We start from the raw sequence: 21,803 nt of genomic DNA, 5'->3' as shown, positions 1-21,803 counted from the left end.
TTAAACAAAATAACGACTTAAATATGCAGATGAGGCGTTATATAACAAATACAACTAATCAGACATTTTTATACATTCAGAAAATATATTAAAATCTCAAAAAAAGGGCTTTTTGGCTGCATTTTTATGAGATTTTTTATTTAATTTTTCAAAATAAATTATTTTTTTAAAGTTTTTAAAAGTTTTAAAAAGCTGTTTTTAATAAATCAACGTAGAAAAGACACACATGTAAAATGTTTTGCAAAATAATTGGATTTCTGAGGGATTTAATTCCCAGTAAATGGTATGTGTGCTGCCTTCTATTATTTTTTTAATAAACATATAAATAATTATTTAATTCAGTAAATTACAAAAAAATATTGATTTCGATATTTCCTGCAATGTCGCTTAATTTTTTTTTTCAAAAGACACATCAAAGAGCTGCAATGTCACTCTACAGAGCTCCAAAATTTTAAAAAAACAACGAGGAAAAAAAGCATTAAATGCATTATATGAGAGCATTTATTCAGTAAAACCTAAACATACTCACTCAAACAGAACAACTGCGAAGGACTGAACCAGTCTGTAGAAAGTAGCTTCACTCACACACTTGGAGTGGCAGCGCTGCGACAAAAACACAACAAAAAACAACAAAAACACAACAAAAACCATCAGATTACATCTTTATCTATATGCGTCTGGTTTGATATTTAGACATTTAAAGTGTAATAACTTCTCACATAGACACCATAGAGCAAAAAAATGCTTAAAAAGGGTAAAATAATTACATTTAAAAGGCATTAATTACTGCATTTAATTATCTCCGGCTAAGTAAAATCTATACATCTATGTTATAAATGTTACTGGTTCTTTATGCAACACTTGACCGCATTTTACTGTATTTAAATAAAAAAATGTTATCTTTACTGATATTTGCTCTTATTTGAAAGAAAAACATGAATATTAAATAATTTTCTTACCATTTTGTTGATAGTAAAAAGCAAAATTACATTAAAAAGTATTGATTCACACATTATCCATAAAAAACTGTACAAAACTGTAAATAATAATAATAATATCCACATGTAAAATCTATTTTCTAAACGGTACTGGTTCTTTTTACAACATCTGACTGGAAAATTATAGTATTTTACTGTGTTAAAAGAAAAAAATGCTGCTCTTTGACAGATATTTGGTGATATTTGAGAGAGAAATGTGAATATTAAATAATTTTCTTGTTTCACGTGTAAAGAAGCTGAATATTTTCACAGATTGGAAGGAAATATTTCGTTTTTTTTAATGAGTGTGAGACTAATTTGATGTGTTTTTCTGTATTAATGCTGTCAGTTAGAACTTTAACTTGTAAATCCAGACGTCCAGATGTTTGAGGACTCGTCTCTTTCATAATATTTCCCTCTTTAAGGTGACGTCGGGCCGCTTTAGACTCACCTGAGCGCTGACGTATTTGGCGAACCACTCCCTGCCTTTCCCGTTCTCTCCGCTGCACAGTTCTCCAAAGCGAGCCTTTTCCTCCTGGTCAAAGTCCTCCCTGAGGAAACAGAATGTGTGAAAACTCAGCCTGTCCACAGCTGGAGCACTTCTGGAGGTGAACTCCAACCAGCTAGTCAGCCAAAAAGCTCTAATTTCCATCAATGAGTCGTTCAGGGAGTTTGGAATGACAGAAAATGGTCAAAAAGGTTCAACAAATCTAAAATTTGGTTGAATTTTATTGATATTTTCTATAAATAAAGCAGTAGCAGATTTATAATGTGTTAATATTTCACAGTTTTGTAGAGTATTCAGTCAGCATATCCACACTGTGAAAAATAAATATTATCATAACAGTATTTTACTGGAATTTGTTTAATAATTTACTGTTATTTTACAGAATTTCTGTGTTTTGTTTAATCGCAGTAAAAAGCACTAATCTGCATGTTTGCTATAAAATATCCATATTTTTTTTTAAAAAGAAATAGGTTCCACGTAAATTTGTTTAATTTTTATAAATAGTAATTATTCTTTAAAAAAAAAAGTCAAATTACACCATTTTCTGCTCTTTAAATCAGCAAAACAATAATTATTTTACATTTATTGTTATTAGAAAGAAAGATTATGCAAATTAAAAGAAAAAAATGGTAAATCAATTAGTTTTTATCTAATACATTAGAGTTGCCTAGCTTTGATAAATTACAGATATCCAGTAAAATCACAGAAAAATAATTTACATGTTAACCATAAAATATCTGACTGTAAAATTACTGTATTATTTATAAAAATTAGACTAAAAATTATAATTATATTATAAATATAAGTTACATAATAATTTATATTAAAATTACTGTATTTATTATTTACATTTATAAAAATTATACTATAAATGAGAACTGCATATTATTGCATTTTAAATACAATAATTTATATTAAAATTACTGTATGTATTGTTTATATTTATAATAAGTTATAAATGATAATGTACATTATTATATATAAATGATATAAATATAAATTATATAATCATTTATATTTATTATTATTTATTGTATTTATACCAGCAAAAAATATTGCCATCAATTGAAAGCAGTACGGTATATTTTTTAATTTTCCAAACTGTTTTATTGATTTATTACTGATTTATTTTACAGATTTTACTGGTTTTGTTTAAGTACAGTAAAACCACTAAAATTACAGAAAAAAAAATTAATTTAGTTCTTTAAAACAAATAATGCCGATGCCTTTCCAAACTGCACTTGGTTTAGTTTTACCGTTTCTAAATTCACTGCCAATCTAATTATTTTACAGATATTTGCCTTTATTTCCACAGTTTTTGAACATTACACTATTCCACAGTGTTTAACATATTTTTTCCTACCAACTGCCACAGTTTAGCTTTTCTTTGTAACTTATTTATTTTTACAATGCAGCATCTGTTTTATTTTCACTGCAACACCAAAAGACAATCAGACATCAGCTGACGGGATCGTGAAGCTCGTGAAAGACGACGGTTAGAGGAAATAAACTCAGTGTTCAGGTCACAGAGTCAGAGCCTGGCAGAGAAACGATCAGAGCTGCAGATAAAAAACCAGAAACGTCTGACGTTAAACACAAGAGAAATGTGATATTTAAAGGTTTCAGCCCAGCAGAGTTCAGATCAGCTGATGAGGAGTCATCGGACCAGAACAGACTAAAACTGGAAATAACGATCAAAAAGTCTGTTCTATTAGAGCATCACTGAAAAACTGTATTTAAATCAGCAAAAAAACATCATTTTACAAATAAATAAATGACATCTCGCCCACACTAAATATCTGCTGTTGTTTTTTGGTTGTGTTGTTTTTTGTTTGTTTGTTTTTTTTACATTTTTTTCCTATAGATGATGAACAGAACAGAGATTGCAAAAATGCAAAAATAAAGACATATATAGCACGTAGACACTCCATTTTTCCAGCGTTGGTAAAACCTGTAGACACTTTCAAGTTTCTCAAAATGAAAAAGGAAAATATTCAACTTCTTCTTTCTGTTCCCACAGCGGGGCAGAACTTGAAAAACGAAGCCTGGAGTTCAGGGGTTTAACTGAAGATACTGTAGATGTGCTGAACTGACGGGAACTATGTGGAAGTAGAACTGTGACTAGTCAGAAACAAACTGCAGATATCTGAAGTGAAATAACTGATCACTGATGTTTATTAGTGATTAGATAAGTGGAAAGCAGAAACAAATCTCTGCTCCACCAAAAACAACAAATAAAACGGATAAAAGCCGAGATAATGAGGCCTACTGAGGTGTGGCTGATGAAATAATCACACTTGTTTGTCCTGGGACGCCTTAATTAAAGGATAATGATGATGAATTGTGCCACCATCAGCTCCACCTTCACCAACATCTACCACGTTTCAGACGAAGGGCACCTCCAGCCTCCGTCTAAACAGGATGGCTGCCGTCCAGCATCAGCGAGGAAACGCTCTCTGTTCTGCACTGGGTGTTCTTGCAATTCTCCAGGACAGCTTCAATGACATCAGGCTGCTTTTACAGATAATAAACCTGATCTAAAGCACACGTGTCCATCTGCAACGTCCAACACAGCGTCTAATTCTGCACATTTACACGTCTGTCAGAACAGATTTTCACCCTTTAAAACTCATTTTATTCAGCTTAATCTGATCTCATCTGAACCATGCAGTATTTCACTTTATGAGCAAAACGACAAAAGTTAGACAAATAACAACAACAAAAAAAGACAAAAACAAGACAAAATATTAGAAAAAATGAGATGCAAAATGACAAAAAATAAGGCACATGACACGAAACACAGCAAAAGAGACAAAGTTAGAAAGCGAGAAACAAAACGCCAAAAAATAGACAAACAACACAAGCGAGAAACACAAAACAATAATAAAAAGGATACACAAAACAACACATAAAGCAAAACATAAAATGACAGAAATACGACAAGCGAGACAAAAGGAAACATAAAACGAGAAACAAAACAACAAAAACATGACACAAACAACACAAAACAAAATAACAAAAAGAGACAAAAAAGTTAGAAAGCGGCAAAAAATGGACAAACGACAAAAATTAGGCAATAAATGTCAAAAGCGAGAAAATAAAAACAAAAAAAACAGAACAACACTACAAGCGAGACAAAAAACCCCGCAAAATGCAAAAAAATGACACAAATGACATGAAACAACAACAACAACAAAAGAGAGAAAATTAGACAAAAAGTTACAAAGGGACAAAAAAATGACCAAACGCCAAAATTAGACAAAAAAATGACAAAAGCGAGAAAAAAAATACAAAAAAGTTGATCAACACCAGAAGTGAGACAAAAAAACCCAATGACAAAAAAAAACAACTAAAAGGAGAAAAAAATTACAAAAATGAGACGCTGACAAAAGAAGAATGAACAATCTATTATTTTACTTTATGATCAAAACAACTTTTCATGGTCTAGAAATTATTTTGTTATTTTTAATTTCATTTTGAATTATTTTCTTTTTATGGAGTTGATTAATTAAGACACTCTTCAGTTCAGGGTGGATTATTTTATATGTTGATTACACTTGTTACGACAAGCAGATGGAGTTTCATTCCAAAAAAATACTTTTAACAATTTATTTATTTATCTATTTTACTTTAAAATGGGTCAATCTGAGACACAACATAACAGGAGGCTTAATTATTGAGTAGCTGCAAAGATGATCCAGACTGTAAATCAAATTCTTCAGATTATGGTGACATGCAAAAAAAAAATAGTTCTGATTTTTATGTTAGCTTTAGTGGAAAATTAAAAAAAAAAAAAAAAGCATAATTTGTGCTAAAATTTCTCCAAACCGACGAACATCTGAGAGTCGATCCAACACCAGCAAGGACCTAGTGAGGAGAAAACCACCTGGATAAATAAACCAGTTAGAATCAAAGTGATGCTCCTTACTTTCCGTGGAACACCTTCTCCACGTACGCCTTCATGAACTGCCTCCTCTCCAGCGTCTCGGCGTCGGCCTCCTCCCCGCTGTGGGCGGACGAGGACGACGACCTCCTCAGCTCCCAGGAGTGAGACGGAGGGTCCATGTCGTTCTCGCTGTCTGCCGACTCGGTGGCGTCGCTGTCTCCCTCGTCTCCATGGTGATGGTGGTGGTGGTGGTGGGACTTGGTGGGCGCCATCGGTTCCGGCAGTAGCGGCTGCTGGTGGACTCCGGCGCACGACGGCGGCTCCGGGGAGAAGACGTCGGCGTGGCCTTGGTGCTGGGATCCGTCAACGGCGAGAGTCGAGGCCTCAGACGGCAGGTCGAAGTCGATCAGGTTGTCCACAGAGACGCCCTCCATGCCGGGTCTGATCCTGGAAACGCTGCTGGGACGCTGTGAAGACGGTCACTAGGAGCTGAGCAGCAACATGAGGCTGCTGCTCACAGATGTGGAGAACAGCTGGAGGCCACCGTCCGTCTGCAGAACATCACAGCCCTCCAGGCTGCCGACCTCCAGTGACCTCACAGACCCAGAGCATCTGTGGACACAAGATTAGATTAGCGTTCAGCGGACGATTCAGCAGAGCCAGAGGAAAACAGGAGTCACTGCTGAGAGCTAGCATTAGCATGTTTAGCAGCTGTAACATTCAGCATTTTACTATAGCGTGCTACTATGCTAATGTCTGCTAATTAGTAATGTTTATCAGAATCACATGACGTGGGGGGAAAATTTAATGTTTATTATGGACATTTTTTCAGGAATTTACTTATATTCTACAGTTTTTCCTAGTTCTAATTACAGATAAATAAAATCACAGGAAAACTCTTTACGTGTTACCCAGGTAGGAAAACAGGAGTCACTGCTTCAAGCTAACGCTAACATTAGCATGTTTACCAGCTATAATGTTCAACATGTTTACCATGCTAATACCTGCTAATACACTGTAAAACATATTTTAAGGGGGTTGTTACTGTCATTTTGTAATCAATTTGCTGTTATTTTACAGTTTTTCCTAGTTTTAATTACAGACAATAACACTAAAATCACAGAAAAAGATCTCAATTTACATGTTAACATCGAAAAAATTACACATTTTTTATACTGTATATCAGTAAAAAATATTAGTATTTTACAGATGATTGTTGTTCTTTAAAAGAAAATTTGTGTAGACTGAGGCTTGAAAAATGGTAAATAATTTTGCAGATTCACTCTGTTTTGTCAAATTATAGATGATAACACTAACATCAAAAAAGTGTTCATTTACCCATAAAAAAAAAACAGGAAAAACTGTAAAATATCCACATCGATAATCTGTACGATAGAAATAGTGACTTTTACATTTTTGACCATAAAAATCACACAATTTTTACTGCATTTAAATCAGCAAAAATCTTCATTTCTACCGTTTTTCAACATTAAAGTATTTTTCTGGCACCATTTTGAGCAGATCTTCATCCTTTCTGACAGGATGTTTTTTACAGTGTGTGTTTAAATTCTGCATATTGAGACCTAAAAAATAATTATTTCACAGCAATTTTACTGATTCTCAGTTTTATGAAATTACAGGTAGCTATTAAAATATGTAATTATGGTGATATTTCAAAGATAAAATGTCTTTTAAACCCTGAAGCAAGATTTAGGGTAAGAAGCTCAAATGAAAAAAGCTCCAGAGTGTGATTCAGACTCATAACTTGGTTGCTTTTCTGCAGAAACATCGTTTTTCTGCAGCTTAAAGCCTCAAAACTGCAATTATGAAATCTGGAAGGACGACTCCTCCGAGTTCCTCGTATTCGGTCAGCACTTAAATAAAAGGGAAGTCCTGATCATTGATTAAGCCACAAAAAGCCAGATCTTAATGGTCGTATCTGATCCGCTTTCTGTAACTCAGAGCTCTAAAATAAGTCTTTTGTTTTACAGATTTCACCGTTTTGTTAAATTAGATAACATCAGGTAAAAATCACAGAAAATTTTACACGTTAACAGTAAAAAATGGCGGCAAAAAGGGCGACATTAATAATCTGTATTATAAATAAAACAAGCGGTAATTTAGATTTTTACAAATTTTGACCAGAAAAAGACTTTTTTTTAAACTATATTTAAAATCAGCAAAAGTTCTCATTATTTTGGAGACATTTGTAGTTATTTGGAGGAACAATTATCTATATGAAGGATTGACAAATAAATGGTAATTTAGTTTTGAGCTGTTATTTTACAGATTTTCCCCGTTTACAGATAATAAAACTAAAACCACAAAAAATAAAATTAAACAGTGAATATATTTAAGAAGAAAAAGTATATTAAGAGTGGAAAAATGGTAATAATAAATAAACATAAAGCAAAAAAACTTGCATTACAAATTACCATTACAAATGCTAGCTAAAGTGTTAAATTAAATATACACCCCCTGTCCAAAGTTTTAGGACACTGTCTCATTCAAATAAAGTAGAACCTGTCCTACAACTTTTGACAGGGGGTGTATTTCATCATATGGATGTGATCAGGGCAGGACTCTGATCATACATGTAAAGTTTCAGGCAGATTGGAGCATGTTCAGGACATTTACACAGCATTTGAAATTTCATGGCGAAGGATCAAAATTCCAGAGGCCGCCACGGACACACCCTTTGACTGTGGAAAAAGATTTTAATAACTTTGGATCATTAAGGCCTCCTGTATGTAACGGCCCAATTTGAGGTGAATTGGAGTTTCCCCCTAGGAGGAGTTCGCTCTAGAAAAAAATGAAAAATGGGCAAAATCTGACATTCAACGCTAAATAGCTCACTTCCTGTTGGGTTTGGAATGTGGCTGTCACTGACTTTTTTGTTCAGCCTGATGTGCTGCATATGTGTAACAAATTTGGTAGATACACCCCCTGTCAAAAGTTGTAGGACAGGTTCTACTTTATTTGAATGAGAAAGTGTCCTAAAACTTTTGACAGGGGGTAGCTTTTTGTTTTTTTACTATTTTTTTTGTTCCTTTACAATATTTGGATGGAAAATGACACTATTTTAGCAAAATATATAGATTTCTATAGATATAAATAAAACCTATGCATACTAAGGATTAAAATGCTTAAAAGAAATTAAAAATATCAACAAATACTTCATTTCATAATTTTTTTGCTTGACGTGTTAAATTACAGATAATGTCATGTACTGTATAAATATGTGTTCCTTTACAACATTTGAATAAACTATTTTCAGCAAATAGTGCTGATTTTTACAGAGATAGGATGAAAATAGTACAGAGGAGGAAAGAAACCAGAAAATATGCACATTTAAGAAGCTATTTATATCAAAAGAATCTCTCAAGCCTTCAAATAAAACATGAAAACAGCTGGTAAATAACCTATTATTGACACATACTGGTGGAAGAAACCACGCTGCTTAAACCTCAGTCGTTGTTGTGTAACTGAGCTCTAAATATCTCCTCAGACTCCCACTCTGAGCTTCCAGGACTCCTCACCTCCAGCCTCCTGGTCTCCTGACTGGACTCACAGATCCAGCACTGTTCAGACGAGTCGCTGAAGGGGCTGCAGCTCTGGAGACGTTACGTAACGCAGCGTTTAGTGACTCAGACGACACACAAAATCAGCAGAAGTGAAAAAAGGCAAACATGATGTAAGCGGCTTATCTCATCACCTCCTTCAGGTCTGAGGCTACGAGACGAACAAACATCAAAGAGCTCCAGAGGGTTCCTTTTCCCTGCAGGTCTACAAACTGAAAACCTTGTTTTTATTCTCTTATCATGTGAAATTCACCCAGACTTTGATATCTAACAGTCAGATTTTTGCCAAAATCAACTGATATAACGCAGAAACTGCAGTAAAAGTGAAAGAAAATATCTGTCGTAATGAATAGTACAAAAAAAAAAAAACACGCGTGGACACAATTCTGGGTGATAAAACAGTAATTTATATGTTTGGATACAGAAAGCAGCAGTTTCACTTATTTGTAATTTCAGGTTTGGTTGCTGAACAAACTTCAAGCCTCATGAATGAAAACAACAACAGAAATATTAAAGGAAAAAATACGTTAAAAACAGCGTAATAACGTAATGTTACACAAAATTGTAAAAAATGGTAAACATAATGGCAAATATTTGTAAACAATTTATATTTTTTTAGCTGATTTAAATATTTTCAATAGTGTAATTTGATTTTTTAATGTATTTTAATTTTTTTTTACAATTTTAATCTAATTTATATATTTTTAGTTTTTTAAAATAATACATATCTTCATTTATATTTATAGAAATAGGTTTTTGAAATTAGTGTGTTTATTTATTTTTACAGTTATTGCCTTTTGCTTTTTTAAATAAACTTTTAAACAAGATATTACCATTTAACAAAACATGCTGTTAAAAAAATACACCATAATTTTTCATTACTGAACATACTTTTCTTTTTTTTCCCCAAATAGCTGCAAAAAAATTATACTAAGAAATTTAAAATGCTATTTTTAAGATTTTTTGTTTCACATATTTTCACTGTTTTTGACAAATTACATAAAATATTCGATAAAATCACTGAAACAATGATTAATTTTTATATCATTCTTTGATATTTTTTATTCAGTTTATATTATATTTTTACATTACTTAACTTTAACTGGCTGCAAAAAAAAGGACATTTTTTCTACATAAAAATTAAAAAAACGGTAATTTGCTCATTTTATAATATCTGACTGACAAACTACACAGATTTTACTGTATTTAAATCAGCTACAAATATAGTTTTGTTAAATTCTTATTTAGTATATAAAGTTTTCACCTTACAGAATATTTTATTTTTCCGGTGCCCTTGCTGCCAAATTTTCATTTTATTTCTTATTTATACCAATAGAATAGAATAGAATAAAATTCATCTAATGCAAAAACTTTATTTTTGGTGAAATTTTAAACGGGTAACAAAAGATTTTTTTAGTCTTCAACATACATACACAGTAATATAGTGTAATTTTATAGTCTGCAAAAAAAACTGTAAATAAAGAAATTAAAAACTCTATTTTTAAGAATTTTTTAAAAACTTATTTTACAAAGTTTGACTGTTTTGTTAAATTAAAGAAAATATTTAGTAACAATATATATTTTTATATATTATATTCTTATAAAACCTAAACTCCTTTAGCTGAAAATGTAAATTAGATCCACATAAAAATAAAAAACTGTATTTTTTACAAATGTTTTTTATTATACCTGACTGCCAAATTCCACCATTTTAATTGTACTTAAATCAGCTACAAATATTTCTTTTTTATATTTAATATATAAAGTTTTCACATTACAGAATTCCAAATATTACAGTTTTGCTGCTGCCCATTTAGGCAGATTTTCCCTTTTTTATTTAGAATAATATAATAAAACTAGCATATAACAAGTATAATGTAATATAATAAGCATAATATAATACACACAGGTTGTCACTGTCAGTGTGATTGGAGATTTCCTCTACAGTTTACACGTCAGAGCCTGCTGTATTTCTAACCGTTTATTGACCATTTCTGGGTTTAAATCATGTCTCTGAAGCTGCTCTCTGATATATTTTAATTTCATTTCCTCTCCTGCAGCAGATCCATTGATCTCAGTGGATCTCTGAGGATAATAAAAACAATCTGCTGAGCATATGGGCCGCGATGCTGGAGGCTGCAAATGTCGCAGAGGAGCCTCTCGGTCGCCGTTAGAGGACGTCTGGCGGCGGTTCAATCACCTGCTGCCGTTATCTGTCCTGAACGAGGCCCAACGAAAGCAGCAGCGCTCCGTAAATCAGCTGTTTCTGCTCCGTGAACGGAAAACGACCGGCTGCTTCTCTGAGGTGACAGAGGGATGTTTCTGCTGGTTTTCATCCTCCTCTTCCTCGCTGCTGCCGCTTCACACATGGAGATGTTACACAACGCTGCCCTCCAGCATCTCCCACCCCCAAGAAAAAAGAAAGAAAAAAAACCCACCCTAGTCTGCAGAAAACCCATCAGCCGAGCCACATCATCCGTCTTTATGGACCTTCATGCGGCAAAACGCAAGATGATAAATCAGCTTTTTACTCTCTTTATGGGACGATGCGTTCACAGAGCGCCGGACTTTTCCTCGTTCCTGAAGCGGGAACCAGAACCCGGCCTGGGAATTCCCCGACCCACAATCCTTTGGTGTCCTTGTGCAACCTGAGAGCTCCCACTGTGTCCACGGGGACGTCTCAGTCACCAGAACCAAAGAATCCACCGCTTTCTGTCCCTCCTCTTCCCTGTAATCGGCTTTGGTCTGGTTCTAATAAATATCCCATCGGCTTGTCGTCTGTGGAAACACCTAAAAGGTTTCTAAGTAAAGGTTTGTGGTTTTAAAAGGCCTGAATTATTAAATAACCGAACATGAGCCGGCCTGCGAATGAATTAAAGTCGTTCCTTCACTTACTGGAGGTTTGTTTGTTTTAGGCGTGTGTTTTTTCACGGTCCAAACTGTTAATTATTAATAATCAAGGACATTGGTGACTGATATTAGCAGTGAAAATAGAATTCTTGGTGTTAAAGTTTAGAAACAGTTTTGGTTTGTTTATGTTTAATTCAAAGAGAACTGAGTCATTTCCTGTAAAAATCAATCAAATCTGCTCAATTTTTGACAATTTTCAAGTGATTTTGGACAAGATTTCAGCTGCTTTAGAACTTTTTTTATATATTTTGGGGAAATACCAAGTCTTTTTGGAATGGTTTTGTCATTTTTTTGGACACATTCTAATCTTGAACCATTTTTGAGACATTTTTGACAAATATGGAAAAATCTGGGATGATTTTTGTGTGATTTTGGCCAACTTTCATGTAATTTGCTAAAAATAGACACCAGATCAGTTTTACATCCATCCAGGTGTCACAGTCTGAAGACTAAATCAGTTTTTTGTTAATTTTGTCAATCTTTCCAGCCAAAATTATTTTAAAAAGAAATTCCAAAATTAGTCAAAAAATTCCAAAATTATCTTCAATTTGTCCAAATTGTCTCAAAACTTTTCCCAAATGAAAAAAAGTGCCTAAAATTACTTGTAATTTGTCCAGGATTACTCAAAAATAGTCCAAAATTTCTCAAAATATGTCCAAAATAATCACAATACAAAAAATAACTAACAAAATGCCTCTAATTTACCCAAGTTGCTTCCATATCTTTTACAATCTACTCATAGTTTGCCCAAACACAAAACTATCCAAATGTATTCAAAACATGTCCTGATTGAGCTAAACATGAACCAGAAATACTCAAATTTCTGCGACAAATTTTATAACCAACGTTGAGCATCACTATTATGGGATGTATCATAGTTTCAACAGCAAAACCTACAGTTTAATGTCCACGACAAAGAGTCAAAACTACTCAAAAAGTGTCCAAAATGTCTCATAATTTATCCAAAATTACTTTAAAAAATTGTTCAAAATGAGCCAAAAAATGTCTAAAATACCTCAAATTTACCTAAAGTTCTAATTCTTTCCACAAAAAACTCAATTTGCCCAAAATGGCATAAACTAATCCATATTTATTCAAAACCTGTCCTGAATGAGTTGGAAATGAATCAGAAAGACTTGACGTGCCATTCACCACTAGTATTAGTTGTTTTGTTGACTTTGGAACCTTTAGGTGTTTGCACGAGTCTTTTGTTTTGTTTCTCATTTCCTGTGGCTTCAGGTTTCCACTGCAGGAACTTCAGAACCATTTTAGGATGGAAAAAAAGTCCAGTAGTGGTCTTCTCTCTAACACCAACGACGCAAAATTCACCAAACAGACGAACATAGCAAGCCTCCATTTTAGACTGCAGTCATTAACCACCACAGAAGTCTTTGTCATGGTGCCCCTTTACCAGCTAAACCCCCACAATGCTCTCTGCTTGACAACATCAACTGGTTGGAGGTTATTAACACTAAAGAAGTCTATATCATGGTGCCCGTTGCTAGCTAAACCAACAGCAGTTCGATTGAGCACCTCCTCCAGTAGCTACAGTATTAAATAAGAGGCTCCACCTGCTGGAATATCCAGGTACTACAGATAATCTACAATACAGCTTCTGACAGCCATGTTCTTTGTTTTCTGCCTTATTTGTTAATATACCTTTAATCAGTTGAACTATTAACAGCTAACATTAACTATTAACATTCCTACTCCATTGTTCCATTTCTAACGTGCTCAGAGAGTCATTAACTACAATTTGTTGTTATTTTTGGTCCATTCAGCATTAAGGTTGCTTGATTCTAAACCACAATGAAAACAGAAAGACAGAGAAGGTCGACTAGGAAGGAGGTCATTCCTGTAAACTACACTGTAAATTCAATGAGCTTCTGCAGAGGAAAGCTGCTTATTATTATAAATTTTAGACTGCTACCCAATAAGGACATCAAGACGGCAGAAAGAAAAAGTAGTTGTTTTGGTTGTTGTCCCCTCTGAGTTGAACCAAACAGGATTGAGACTTTCCTAGAGGTTTTTCAAGGCCTCTCAGAAGTATGAACCAAGGAGTTGGTACAATTTTCTCCCCTAGAATGTACCATGAAAAAGGTTCTACTGCTGCAATTCCTGCAGTGGGAACACACAAAAAGTTTCAGACCACTGTGAACCAATGTACAAGTTCCTGAAGTGGAAAACACAACTTGTTAAAGCTAGCTAGCACCAAGCACAAGCAATCAATGGGGGAATATAGCTGATATGTAGCTACACACGTGGACAAAATTGTTGGTACCCCTCAGTTAAAGAAGGAAAAACCCACAATTCTCACTGAAATCACTTGAAACTCACAAAAGTAACAATAAATAAAAATTTATTGAAAATTAAATAATCAAAAACAGCCATCACTTTTGAATTGTTGATTAACATAATTATTTAAAAAAACAAACTAATGAAACAGGCCTGGACAAAAATGATGGTACCTCTATAAAAGATTGAAAACTATTTGACCAGAGTGACATGATTAACTCAGGTGTGTCATTTAATTGACATCACAGGTGTTTCCAAACTCATAATCAGTCAGTCTGCCTATTTAAAGGGAGACAAGTAGTCACCCTGCTGTTTGGTGAAAAGGTGTGTACCACACTGAACATGGACAACAGAAAGCGAAGGAGAGAATTGTTCCAGGACATCCGAAAAAAAATGATAGACAAACATCTTAAAGGTAAAGGCTATAAGACCATCTCGAAACAGCTTGAAGTTCCTGTGACAACAGTGGCTCATATTATTCAGAAGTTCAAGACCCACGGGACAGTAGCCAACCTCCCTGGACGTGGCCGCAAGAGGAAAATTGATGACAAATTGAAGAGACGGATCGTTGGAATTGTATCCAAAGAGCCCAGAGCAACCTCCAAAGAAATTAAAGGTGAACTCCAAGGCCAAGGTACATCAGTGTCAGATCGCACCATTCGTCGTTGTTTGAGCCAAAGTGGACTTCATGGGAGACGACCAAGGAGGACACCACTGCTGAAAAAAACTCATAAAAAAGCCAGAGTGGAATTTGCAAAAATGCATGTTGACAAGCCACAAAGCTTCTGGGAGAATGTCCTTTGGACAGATGAGACCAAACTGGAGCTTTTTGGTAAGGCACATCAACTCTATGTTCATAGACTCAAAAACCAAGCATACGAAGAAAAGAACACTGTCCCTACGGTGAAACATGGAGGAGGCTCAGTAATGTTTTGGGGCTGCTTTGCTGCATCTGGCACAGGGTGTCTTGAAAGTGTGCAAGGTACGATGAAATCTGAAGACTATCAAGGCATTCTGGAGAGAAATGTGCTGCCTAGTGTCAGAAAGCTTGGTCTCAGTCGCAGGTCATGGGTCTTCCAACAGGACAACGATCCAAAACACACAGCCAAAAACACCCAAGAATGGCTGAGAGAAAAGCGTTGGACTATTCTAAAGTGGCCTTCTATGAGCCCAGATCTGAATCCCATTGAACATACGTGGAAGGAGCTGAAACATGCCATTTGGAGAAGACACCCATCAAACCTGAGACAACTGGAGCTGTTTGCTCATGAGGAGTGGGCCAAAATACCTGTTGACAGCTGCAGAACGCTCATTGACAAATACAGAAATCGTTTAATTGCAGTGATTGCCTCAAAAGGTTGTGCAACAAAATATTAAGTTATGGGTACCATCATTTTTGTCCAGCCCTATTTCATTAGTTTGTTTTTTTAAATAATTATGTTAATCAACAATTCAAAAGTGATGGCTGATTTTGATTATTTAATTTTCAATAAATTTTTATTTATTGTTACTTTTGTGAGTTTCAAGTGATTTCAGTGAGAATTGTGGGTTTTTCCTTCTTTAACTGAGGGGTACCAACAATTTTGTCCACGTGTGTAGCTAGCTAAACAGCTAGCACGTACTAATTATTAAGTGTCTAAAGAATGTTCAAAATGTCATCAAATGGCACCAAAATGGAACCAAATAATAATGATACATTTTATTTGTAAGCGCTTTTCTTGACACTCAAAGTCGCTTTACAGGAAAAACAAGTACAAATGGCACCTAATGGCATCGAATGGTACCCAATTAATCCAAAGGGAACCAAATGGAACCAAATAGAATTAAATGGTATCAAATGGCAGTGGCTACATGGAAGAAGTGGCGTTTCGTTGCTTTTTTTGTGTGTTTTAGCAGTTGTACATTCAGTAACGTTGAGTCCTGGATGAACTGTGTAGACCTTAACCTCCTCTACAGCAGCCAAACAAGAGTTCACGCTATCAGACGGAGGTGTTTGTGAGATCAGAGGCTCCAACAGCGACAGCAATAACTTTTATCACCAACAAGAGGGAAGCACAGCCTCAGGTGATCGACAGCAACCATAAAACCACATGAAATCCTGCCACTTTCCCAAATAATCTCTGATATACTGCCTCTTATGGTGTAATCTGCTGTATATGATGCAACGTAAATAAAAATCAGCTTGGGTGCAAAGCAGAACCACATAATCAGAGAGCGACGGCTGAACTGTGCAGCCTCGTATCGCCGCTGATAAGCAGAAGTGGCTGCTGGATGATGAGTTCTGGGTTCTGGACGTACTGATACAACCTGTTCCCATCAGAACTGAACTAATTCTGCTCTCGGAGGACCAGCCGGGCTCAAAACTCATCTCCTACAAGCACCGTGAAATCATAAAAATCGGCTTTTAATAGCAAAAGATGCAAATTCAGTGCCGAGTTCTCTGGGGGGATCTGGTCCGTGCTAACGACATTAACCTCCTCTGACTGAGCATGTCGCCTCTGCTGCTTCATTTCCCCTCCATGCCCTCCCTCTCCTAGCTTCCCATCATGGCCTCACATGGAAAACGGCAGACAGAATGCTTGTCTGTGCAGAAACGCTCTCAATCTTTCGAGAAGCAGGGTGGAAAACAGACGAAGCAACAAAAGACAAGCCCGTCATCATCGATGGCCTCAAAAAAACACAACAAGGGAGCCAAACAAAGACAAGAAATGATCTGTGGAGGCAGAGAAAGCTGACAGGAAGTTCTCCTCCATGTGTTTCCAGATAAAACCAGGGCTGCAGCTTCGTAATCTGTCAGCTTTCTTTACCTGGTAATTAACGCAACACGATGACTAATGCTGATTCATAAGCGCAATAGAGGGATTTGTGGAGCAAAAGGGGCTTTAAAAGTGTCTCCAGTGTGCAGTGCTGCCCGTCTAGAGCTGCAGCTAATGATTATTTTCAGTGTTAATTAATCTGTCGTCCGTTTATTATCGATAGAAAGGTCAGAAAATGGTGAAAATGTCATTTTTTGTCCACAACAACGCAAAGATATTCAGTTCACTGTCACAAAGGAGGAAAAAAAGGGAAAAATATTCACATTTAAGAAGCTGAAACCAGAGAAATTACACTTATTTGTTCTTTAAAAAAATGACTCAAGCAGATAAATCAATTAACATAATTGTTTTAGCAGCTGACAGCTAATCAATGAATCAATTATTTGCTGCAGTGTTGTCTAGAAAATGCAGAAAAATGCCTTTTATAATGTAATACATCAAAGGTTTTGCTTCTCTAACAGCCCAAAACCAAAATATATTCCATTTATTGCCAAATATGACCATAAAATCTCCACCTTTAAAAAGCCAAAATGAATTAAATAAATGATTTAGTCTAAACTAGGACTGCACCCAAGGATTACTGTCAATGACAATCAATCTGATGATTATTTTCTGGATTAAGTGATTCATTTTTTTAACCATAAAGTGTCAGAAAACGGTAAAAAGAAAAAAAAAGTGAGCAGTGTTTCCAAAATGTCTTGTTTTGCCCACAACAAGCCAAAAATATTCAGTTTACTGTCATACAGGAGGAAAAAAAACAGAAATTATTCACATTTCTGCAGCTCCTGTCTACAAAATACAACAAAAAGTCCTTTATAGTGTAATATATCAAAGACGGACACCTTTAAATGTGTTACTTTGCTTGAGAAATAGCATAAAAACCAAAATACATGCCAGTTACTGCCAAATATGGCCACACAAAAGCAGAAATCCTTCATTTTTTAGAAGCCAGAATCCACTGTAGGACTGCAGCTAACGATTATTTTCAGGATTGATCATTCTGTTGTTTACTTTCTGGATGAAAATACTTGTTTTTGGTGTATAAAATATCAGAAAATAGCAAAAAAATGTCTATCGGTGTTTCAAAAATGTCTTGTTTTCTCTACAAGACCCCAAAAATATTCAGTTTACTATCCCAGAAGAGGAAAGAAACCAGAAGATATTCATGTTTAAGAAGCTTTTTAAGACTTTTAGTGCAAAAAATACTCAAACCCACTAATAAAATATGAAAATAGGTGGCAAATAACTTATTGACAAGAACTTAAATACCTATGCAGAAAAACATTACTTAAATCTCATTTAGACTTCTGCATTCCTAAACTGTCCATTCTCACAACCATTTTCTGGATTAAAATGTTTGTTTTTTGGTTTATAAAGTGTCAGAAAATGGTGAAAAAATGATGACTAGTGTTTCCCAAATGTCCTATTTTGTCCACAACCCAAAAATATCCAGTTTACCATCCCAGAGGAGGGAAGAAATCAGAAAATATTCACATTTAAGACGCTGGAATCAGAAAATTGTGACTTTTTGGCCTTAAAAATGACTGTATTGGACAAATCAATTATCAAAACATGGAGATTAATTCTCAAGATGCCAACTAATCAATTAAACAAATAATTACTGCAGCTCTCATTGAGAAAATACAAAAAAAATTATTGCATCAAAAGCTGACACCTTCAGATGTGTTGTTTCGCTTGAGAAAAACCCCAAAGCCAATAAAATTCCTTCTAAAGATTACAAAATAAAAGCTTAAAATCTCCCTATTTCAAGAGCCAGAAACAGCAAATGAATATAAATAAATATGATTCTACTCTTAAGACGTATAATTTGCTGCGTCTCCTTGTGTTCCTGAGAGGAAGAGGACGTCATTCCAGACTCCATTAACCAATCCGGTGATTTTATAAGCGAGCTGAGCAGATAAGCTACGATTTAAAAGCAGCTGCAGATCAACTGGAGATGTTTTCCAATTCTGTGTGCCTGGTAGCTGCACTTTATAGATTTATAGAGTAAAATCTGTCTTTTTGTTTGGAAAATGGTGTAAAAACTTCCTTTTTTAATTTATTACAGCAGAAGTGGACACCTTCCAATGCTGTGATTTGTCTGAAAACAGCCTAAAAACCAACATATATTATATTTAACTATCAACTGTATCAAAACAAGTGGAAATGAAAATGCTCCTGAAGATCAACATGTCTGATAAGAGGAGATTTAACCTCTAGCCTGACCCCAGCAACCACAAAGACACACAAAACAACCACAATGAGTCGCAAAAGAAGCACAAAAATATTCTAAATGACTACAAAGAGTCACAAAGTGAACGCAAAAACGACCAAAAATTACAACAATCGCTCACCAAAAACTACAAAAAACACTCAAACTGACACACGTCAACCCCAAAGGATGCAAATAATCCACAAAGACACAAATGATGCAAAACAACAACAAAGACACTTAAAATGACATTAATGAGACGCAAAACATCAACAAAGAGATACAAAAACCACTAATTTGCGATGCAAAACAACTATAAAATCACTCAAGCAACAAAAATGAGATGCAAAACAATGGCAGAGACAAAATGACAAAATTATTAAAATCAAAGACACAAAATGACTCAAAATCCCAGAAAAAGACTGAAATTGACTATTAAGAGAGACACGAAACAAACGAAAAAGATGCATAATGGCTGAAATGTGATTTAAAACAACCACAAAAAGACACAAAATAACTGCAAGAGACAAACAAATGACTAAAATGAGACGTAAAACAACTACAAAATTACAGAATTAAGATGTAAAACAAAAATGAAAAGACACAAAATTAATCAAAACACCACAGAAAGCCTCAAACTGACTATTAAGAGATACAAAACAACCACAAAATATACAAAACAACCAAAAAAAGAGCCAAAATGACCTCTAGTACGCATTTTATTTTTAGGGGTCAGATCTCATTAAAACGTCTCTTTATGTTAAATTTCTCTGTTTCTGTATGAGGTTTGGTTTGAAGCTAAAGAATCTGGACGTGTAGTGAATAACGGATGTAAAATGTGAAAAGTTAGGACAGAAAACAGAACCAGCTGATTGTTATTATTAATATTAAAATTATTATTATTAATCTGATTCCAGGCTGACAGCTGAGAGGAAGCAGCGCTGAATAAACACCAACGTTTCCTGTACGGCTGCTGGGGTTTGATTAGACCGACGCTCTGGAGCCATTTTAGGCTCACGCAGACACGACACCTCTGTCACGGGGGTCCGGCTAGAAGCGAAGACGAAACCGGTCCGAGTCAGAACCCCCGAAACATCCCGACCGGAGCCGATGTAACCCTCCGCCGTGACCCCGAGCAGCAGAAAGAGCAACACAAACAGGGAAAATGGCCCTCAGAAGTAGAAGAAGCCCCGGAAGCGGACAGCTTAAGACACGTTTAAAGAGACGACGGCGTTATTACCGGGTGAAGGTGCGTGAATCGTCCGGTGGCGGCGGTGGGAAACGGCGAACGGATCCCGATCGGCTGCTGCTGCTGCGACGAAGCTGCTGCTCCGGACTGACTGTTTACATGAGTGCGCATGCGTGGAGGGAGGCGGACACGACGAGGGGGAACCCAATGACGTCGGCGAGCAGCGCAGCAAATCAGCGCAGCGGCGGGAAAGCACGAAGATTACCGAGTCTTCCCTTAACAATAAAAGCATGATGTTTACATTCGAACCGCGGATAAACGGTTTGAAGAAAAATAGGCACCCAAAAAGGATTAAGTCAATATGGGTATTTGTCATGAAGTTATTTCATGTTAAAACAGACTTCTTAATATTCTCTTCACGTATATAAATGCAACGTTTTATGTAATTTTGTGGATGTTTTGTTTGTGTTTATTTCAGATCTTATTGTAATTGTTTTGCATCTCATTTCAGTCAGTATTTGTCAGTTGTTAGTCGTGTCTCGTAGTCAGTTTGCTACCTCCAGCTCTGCCTCCTGTCTTTTCCTCAGGGACACTGTCTCCAGACCAAACAACATGGCTGGTCTCACCACAGTTTTGTAAACCTTTCATTTTAGCTGAAACTCTTCTATCACACATCACACCTGACACTTTTCTCCAGCCGTTCCAGCCTGCCTGTACACGCTTCTTCACCTCTTTTCCACACTCTCCATTGCTCTGGACTGTTGACCCTAAGTATACTGACAGTCAATCGAAACTTTGAGATAGAAATGTACACAGAATTCTACTTGTAGGGGGGTTGTAATTATTCATTGTGGATTTACTGATGATCTGGTGCCCTGGTAGTTGAGATAATGATGAGTTGTCATTTTGTCATGATTCATTGCACATGGGTTGGTCACTTTGCAAAAGTGAACCAAATACACACCAAGCAATACTCAGTGAGTATCTGCACAATGTGAGAATGGGTTTTGAAGGCCTATATAAAGGCCCAAAAAAGGCCACCATTGTTAGTCCAGTGAACAGCATCATGCCGCGTCTATCACATGAACAACGTCTCTGGGCACTGGGTATGGTGGAGGCCGGTTTGAGCTACAGTGATGTAGCCAGGCGTATGGGCTGTTCCCAACCCACAATCAGAAGCCTGGTCCAAAGCGTGCGCCGACGGATTGCTGCCTGCATTGAAGCAAATGGAGGCCATACTCGGTATTGACTGTTGTGACTTTGTGTTTGGCAGGTGCCGTTTTCTTTTGTGAAATTCTTTATTTTGAAATCATTCTTGAAACTTTAGATTTTTGTTTCTGTATGTCAATATGCTAAACAAATGATTCATATGAAGAAAATCCAGTTTGGGGCTTCAAAATAAAAATTATGTTGAAAAATATGGTCTCAA

At 35.6% G+C, this 21,803-nt stretch overlaps 1 protein-coding gene across 3 annotated transcripts in view; it reads right to left on the bottom strand.

Moving 5' to 3' along the window:
• The window catches only part of kiaa0513 (KIAA0513 ortholog), a 42,244-nt gene extending 21,634 nt beyond the window's left edge, over positions 1–20,610 (bottom strand). For 2 of the 3 annotated variants that reach the window (XM_022211440.2, XM_022211441.2), the window contains exons 1-4: positions 20,426–20,610; positions 5,414–5,983; positions 1,429–1,528; positions 530–603 (exon numbers count right to left, since the gene is read on the bottom strand). In XM_022211440.2, coding sequence (XP_022067132.1) covers positions 530–603; positions 1,429–1,528; positions 5,414–5,805 — 566 coding nt within the window. In that variant the 5' untranslated portion in view covers positions 5,806–5,983; positions 20,426–20,610. The remainder of the gene's footprint in view (positions 1–529; positions 604–1,428; positions 1,529–5,413; positions 5,984–20,425) is intronic. The other variant, XM_022211439.2, reaches the window with a different exon arrangement.
• Positions 20,611–21,803: the final 1,193 nt, after the last annotated feature.

The sequence above is a fragment of the Acanthochromis polyacanthus genome, chromosome 8 (genome assembly GCF_021347895.1).
Source record: "Acanthochromis polyacanthus isolate Apoly-LR-REF ecotype Palm Island chromosome 8, KAUST_Apoly_ChrSc, whole genome shotgun sequence".
NCBI lineage: Eukaryota > Metazoa > Chordata > Actinopteri > Pomacentridae > Acanthochromis > Acanthochromis polyacanthus.
This window is presented reverse-complemented; position numbering and strand designations above follow the sequence as displayed.